Below are 7247 nucleotides of genomic sequence, written 5' to 3'. Positions count from 1 at the left end.
GACTTTGGAATTTTCGATCGATAATATTTAGAAATAAGAGTAATGGACTTAAAATAAGACCCAAAACTCGAACGCTTTAGAATAGTTGACTATTCTTCTTCTTTGTTCTCCTGAAGAAGAATAGTCAACTATTCTAAAGCGTTCGAGTTTTGGGTCTTATTTTAAGTCCATTACTCTTATTTCTAAATATTATCGATCGAAAATTCCAAAGTCTTTTCTTAATAAGTTACAAAATGAAAATCCAGTTCTACTGTGGTGTATAAAGTATACCAACTTTCCACCTTATTGAAAACAACTGGTATTGCTATTTAAATAACCTGTAAAATAAGGCTACTAGTTTCAGGTGTATGTTTTACTTCATTATTTTTTAGTTTATTGGCCACGAATGTTATTAAATGGTCACCTTGTTATTTTTTAATGCTATTCTACACTCGTCAGATGATTCTTGAGTGCTACTGTTTAATCGCCGTACATTTACAGTATAAATTTTGACCGTTGTGAACAGCTCACTATATTATTTTTGGGGTGTAGATAAATAGTTCAAACATCATTTTTTAGTGTTGCTTTACCCAGCATATTATTCTCGGTAGGTGTTTTACTCACTAAATGATTCTTGAGAATTCTTTACCATTTTATTTTTAGTGCTGCTGATTACTACATTATACAAGAGACTTTTTACACTCACCGTATTATTCTTAAGAATTCTTATATAATACGTTATTTTTAGTGCTGCTCATTACTACATTATTCAAGAGACTTTTTACACTCGCCGTATTATTCTTGAGAATTCTTTTCCACTTTATTTTTAATGCTCCTCATTACTACAATATTCAAGATACTTTTTACACTCGCCGTATTATTCTTCAGAATTCTTATATACCACGTTATTTTTAGTTTTGTTCATTACTACATTGTTCAAGGGACTTTTTACACTCACCGTATTATTCTTGAGAATTCTTATATATATCACGTTATTTTTAGTGCTGCTCATTACTACATTATTCAAGAGACTTTTTACACTCACCGTATTATTCTTGAGAATTATTATATACCAGTTATTTTTAGTTATCTTAATTACTGCATTATTTAGAGAATCGTTATACCTACCATATTATTCTGGTCCCTTAAATAAAGCATTGATCACTTATATCTAAAAGTTGTTTTACATATTATTGTGGTGGCAATAGGCCAAATCCACAAAGCAATGTGTTTATATTTCTGAAATAGAAGCAATACCAAAATAAACACTAAATTCGAAGTTGAAGTTTGATGGTTTTTAGATTCTCCTCATCACACGGTTCACATCATCTGGTGTGTTCCCTTCTGTTCTTATTTTACGTAATACAGTGTACTACTTTTGCCAATAACGAGTGAAATAAAATCTACTCAGATGTTAAAGGTTATACTTACATAAATACGTACAATACGGTATTTAGAAATAGAGTCAACGATTTGATAAGTAAACCACTTGAAATCTGTATCTGACATTTTACTAAGTATTCCAATGCTCTTATTACCCTGAAGCCTTTATGCCAATATTGGATAAGTCTATAACCCGGAAACCTTTATGCCAACATTGGAGAAGTCTATAACCCTGGAAACATTTATGCCAATATTGGAGAAGTCTATACAAAGCAAGAAGTTCATTATTAGTTATAGAAAATAAAAACATTTCAAATATTCATTAGTTTTATATGAACTAAAAGCACTCATGGTGTCTCCAAACTGATACAATTAACGTACGTAGAGTTTAATAATTTACTTGCTAATAAATCACCCAAATCTAGGCTAAAAATATTAATGCATTTCGTCAGTTACGTAACCATTACATATGTTTCTCATGGTTCCAACACTCTTGTGAAATTTCACTGTTGGCAAGATGCACTTGCAAAAAAAAAAATAATAATAATAAATAAGCACCAGACAATTTGCCATACTTTCAGTGGAACAAATATAGTCTTCACAAATAAATAAATAAAGCTCCAAGCATCTAATTATAATACGGCGGTCCATGTTAACTCTAAAGCTCTATGTTGAGAAATCGCTGGATTTAACTAATGGCAGCTGGAAACATTCTTTAGAGAATTTTAAACATGCGAAATATGTTGATCTAATTACACAGCAAGTCACTATATATCAAATATTTCATAATTTCAACCAAAATAATAAGAAGTTTAATTTGTAAGTTTTTGTTTTTATGTTTTAAAACCATCTGCGTTTTGGTGGGCAAGATGCCGTTGTGGTAATGTTTTGACATAAAGTTTATCTCGTCTAAAACAAACATCCTGAATGGTGTGTTCTGACGAAAAGAAAATAAGATTAAATTATTTCAATTTTTATTATAAAAATGAGGGCGTGCGTGGGCTAGTGTTTAACGTGCCAAACCTGTATATCAGAGAGTTCAAGGTTCGAGGCTCGCTGCCTCAAAAACGCTTTCCCCACTTTGGGAATGTCTGCGTGCTATAATAATGGCGGTTAAATCTCACTAAGGCATCCCAGGAGTTGGCTACTGCCTAACTGCCTGTCCTCTAGTTTATCTCTTTAAACTTAGGAATGGCAATGCGGAAATAGCCTTTTGTGTGGCTTTGCATAAAAATTCTGAAACAAATCAAATATGACAAAACATAACAACAAATCATTCTGTCGAACATAATGACATCACAATAGGACTGTTGCTAATTTTTTAGCACTGTAATTTTAAGAAATATTAATACCATGCTTTGTATTCTTCGTCATTATAAAACAAGTATTTCAGTATGTGTTGATTGTTTCAACAACTGAATGAGCTGCAATTAGTGGACCAGTTAACCAATGTTTCAAATATTATTTAAACAACTGAACCAATTGCAGGTAGTGGACCAGTTAACCAATGTTTCAAATATCGTTTCAACAACTGATTCAGTTGCAGTTAGTGCACCAGTTAACCATTGTTTCAAATATCGTTTCAACAACTGATTCAGTTGCAGTTAGTGCACCAGTTAACCATTGTTTCAAATATCGTTTCAACAACTGATTCAGTTGCAGATAGTGGACCAGTTAACCAATGTTTCAAATATTGTTTCAACAACTGATTCAGTTGCAGTTAATGTACCAGTTAACCATTGTTTCAAATACCGTTTCAACAACTGATTCAGTTGCAGCTAGTGGACCAGTTAACCATTGTTTCAAATATCGTTTCAACAACTGATTCAGTTGCAGCTAGTGGACCAGTTAACCATTGTTTCAAATATCGTTTCAACAACTGATTCAGTTGCAGCTAGTGGACCAGTTAACCATTGTTTCAAATATCGTTTCAACAACTGTTTCAGCTGCAACTAGCGGAACAGTTACAGTATTTTCCTGCTCATCGGTAGTAGTTTAAAATAACGTGATAAATAATTACTGTTCGTGAATATTCAATGTGTTTCTCTTAAAGGAAATAGTGTTGGTCCAACCCAGAATCAAGTGAAAATATGATTGCATATTGTGACGTTTCGTTAATTTTACAGCTTGAAACTATAACGCTTGTGCAAGCTTGGCTTCACAACCACCACACCAAGTCAATGCTTTCTTTTCAAAGCTTTAAACGGTGTTTCAGCTAAAGTACTGGAAGTTGTGACCCAAATGGCATCTGGTACTGAGCAACTACATTTAAAACGTTTCCAATGCATAAACTTAGAGGGAAACCAGCACTAAGATAGAAAACAATTTCTAGTATTTTAAACAAACACAAATTATATCTTTAAAAATTAGTTAAAATTTTCTGACTTTTGTGTTCGGTTATTTGTGGTTTTAATCAAAGACACTTTTCTCTCAAATCTATAATCATGGTACTTTTTATAAGAAATAAGGTTATATTCTGAACAAGTGCATACTACCTAATAGTTGATGTCTTGTTTCTATATTTCAATCTTCTTTATATAGTCATTAATAGATTTTCCAGCTTGTTCCATCAATAATGTGTTATAACTAACTTTCATAAAGAATATATTTGAGTCTTATTTGTACAACATTGCTACAAAGGTTTTCTCGTAAGAGCAATAAATATATTTTTCCCCCCTAAACTATGTGTATCAAACTGTATTTTTAAATAATTAACAGAAGATGTCACTGTTTACCTGGGCTGTAAGGATCATAGCTACTACCCGAAACTGGTGAGAGTCCACTATTGACCATCGCCTTCTGGTCATTCATAATACAGTTCGGAGAGAGTGACCCCATCGACATCTGAGAAGGGGAATATAACCACACTCCTTCTTCTGGACAAAATCGTGTTGAGGCCGGAGCTAAAGTTGATTCCCCCGTCTCCATAGGACTACATGAGTGAGGCTCTATCTTGATCATGCCAGGAAGATTTGGGGACATGATCGTGGGAGATGAGTGTCCAGCCACCGCTCCCAAGCTGTTCACTTCGCCGAACCGAAGTCCAGCGGGTAAAAACACCGGCTTCATGGGAATGCTGTCGGTGGTAGTGTAGACTGCCGAACCTTGGCTATCACCCATTGCCTCCCACGGACCGGCCGCATGGGGCGCTGGTGTCGAATAACAGAAAGGCTTCCCTTCAGAACGCTGCTGTCTTCCGTAGCTAACTGCCGGCTGGCTTCTAAGAATAACAACAGCAGAAAGAAACTTTAAACTACATATGAATGTTGGCATACATACGTGCTAATGATGACAGAATTATCTGCAACCTGTAAGGGCACACACTCAAGTCACAATCTCAATTTAATAAGCATAAAAAATATTAATCATTACAACACATGGAATGAATTCCCTAAACTGACTCACAAAAATACATACCCAACTTTTCACAGCGATTTGCGTAAATTCTGAGCCATTCACCCAGTAATACATTTCGAAATGCTGCGGCAGCTATCACCGATTATTGGCAAATCCATTTAGGCTATTTCTACCAGCTGACGTTCAAACAAAGCTAACTTCTTCTTCTACCAATCAGCAATTCCATTTTTTGAATAAAGCTTTCCAAAGAGTTCTATGCTTCGTATCTTATACATAATCAAACCAAACACGGTTCTGCTTAAGCCTTCCGTAAACAAACGGCGTCTGCTAAGTTGGGGGTTTCTTCTTGCATATTAAAATAATATTTATATTCAACAACGTAATAATAAAGTCTCATTGGGAATGTTCTTGAATCAGTGTCTTGTAAACTTACACCTTTTTTTTCTAGTTTATCTGGGGAATGAAACGGGTGACTAACAGGCAATAACAACATGGACATCAAAATAACAAACTTAGGGAGAAGGTATAACACTGCATGAAATATTTTTTTGCCTTAAAAATTCAGTATTGACAGTACAAATGAGAGAATCACTGTCTTCTTCGTTCACTTATTTTAGTCTCTTTTGTAAGACTACGTTGGAATTTCTTGAAAGTACTGTTTGTTTTGTAATTAAACGCAAAGCTACACAATGGGCTATCTGTGCTCTGCCCACCACGGGTGTCAAAACCCGGTTTCTAGCGTTGTAAGTCCGCAGACATACCGATGTGCCACTGAGGGGCATGTGGTCTTTGAACTCCATCGCTAATTCTAGGGTTAATACAGAGTTTGTAGAGTTGATTTCCTCATAACTATATCAATAGTTTATTTGTTTGGAGCCTACCTAAATATATGTATAGATTGGGTTTAAATCATCTGATAAAAAGTGTATTCTTGTGCCACTGGGAGGCCCCTGAAAGTACTACTGTCCAATGAACAATATTGCGAAAGATCGAAAATAATTAAATAGAAAGTTTATATCTTAACATTAATCTGTCAGTTAACAAATACACACATAAATATTATAAAATTTATTACGTTATTTCCATTATAATATACCATGCTATTTTAGAAGCCACAAGAGACATATTAAAAGCTTTAATCAATAATATGAGGGGAAAAGTCTCAGGCTAACTTAAATTAGTCGTATCCTTAAAAACAATTCAAGCTACCTTATACTACGAACAGAAAAGGGTTGACTGAACAGTCATAATTACGTTTCATAGCTATATTTTGCCCCTATAGATGGCGATATAGTCTAATAATTCTTAACACGCAGTCACTATTGAATAAAAATGAGATGCCTCGTATGATGTCACGTTAACTTGAAAATACGTAATGAAGTGTCCTATTTTAAACCGCGTGTTTTTAGCCCCTTTTTTTAAATTAACTCATATTACAGTTAGACTTTGCTAAATAGTCAAATGCTATGTACAGGGCTATTATTGGGCATAACTGTAATACAGTTTGAACATTTTCTTAGTCACCGTCACTTCTTATCAGAGCCATCTTTTATCCGTGTTTCAGATTAATGACTTTTCGTTGCTATTCGTGACACGAAAGTTTTTGTTTTTAGCACAATAACCGTGTGAAAGGGGTTTATATGTGTAGTTTGATAAAAACTATCAAATATACGTCCAAAGCAAAGTTTATTACTTGCACAATTGTAGAAAGCATGAGTTTAACTTGAATCTTGGAAGTTCATTATGTATAAACTACTTTAAAGCAAAATGTCAAACTTATAAATTTTTAATATGAAGTTTTTGATTTCTGAAAAAAATGTTGTCATCAGATGGTTGACGAGCTTACAGAAACACCATCAATACTTACTGGATAAACGCTAAAAACCGGGTTTCTATACCCATGTAGGGCACAGCACAGATACCCCATTGTGTAGCTTTGTGCTCGAAGACAAACAAACGTTTCTTCGCGTATATATTATGTCACCAGTTTTCAGCTTGAATAATTAATAATAATTATTCAGTTATTTTCAGTTAACAAAAGTATGTATACCAACAACCGTTCCGCCAGTCATTTTCAATTAAAATGAGTATGTATAATAGATACCTTTTCTAAATGTAAATGATCCAAGAGCGACATAATTGTTTTCTTCCTTGTTGTATGTTGTTGCCGTTTTGTATAGAGAATATTTTGCTCTCAGTTTAATTGTTGTAGCGATTTATGTAGAAATGCTTACTTTATACGCAAGTATGCGCGTCTCATTTACCTCGTATGTATATTTGCTTAGTATAAAAGTTGTTTTTGTTACAGAATTTCGTCCAGGGCTACACATCGCCGATTAGTCGCTCCTAGGCCCGGCATGGCCAGATGGTTAAGGCGCTCGACTCGCAATCTGAGGGTCGCGAGTTCGAATCCCCGTCACACCAAACATGCTCGCCCTTTCAGCCGTGGGGGCGTTATAATGTGACGGTCAATCCCACTATCCGTTGGTAAAAGAGTAGTCCAAGAGTTGGCGGTTGGTGGTGATGAC

General features: G+C 34.7%; 1 protein-coding gene across 1 annotated transcript in view; it reads right to left on the bottom strand.

Annotated features, from left to right (window-relative positions):
* The window catches only part of LOC106457829 (ecdysone receptor-like), a 58074-nt gene extending 53502 nt beyond the window's left edge, over positions 1-4572 (bottom strand). The window contains exon 1 of the mRNA XM_022383872.1: positions 4098-4572. Within this exon, the coding sequence (XP_022239580.1) occupies positions 4098-4482 (385 nt within the window). The 5' untranslated portion in view covers positions 4483-4572. The remainder of the gene's footprint in view (positions 1-4097) is intronic.
* Between the last annotated feature and the right edge of the window lie 2675 nt (positions 4573-7247).

The sequence above is a fragment of the Limulus polyphemus genome, unplaced genomic scaffold (genome assembly GCF_000517525.1).
Source record: "Limulus polyphemus unplaced genomic scaffold, Limulus_polyphemus-2.1.2 Scaffold378, whole genome shotgun sequence".
NCBI lineage: Eukaryota > Metazoa > Arthropoda > Merostomata > Xiphosura > Limulidae > Limulus > Limulus polyphemus.
Note: the sequence above shows the minus strand (reverse complement) of the source record. Positions and strands in the feature narration are given on the sequence as shown.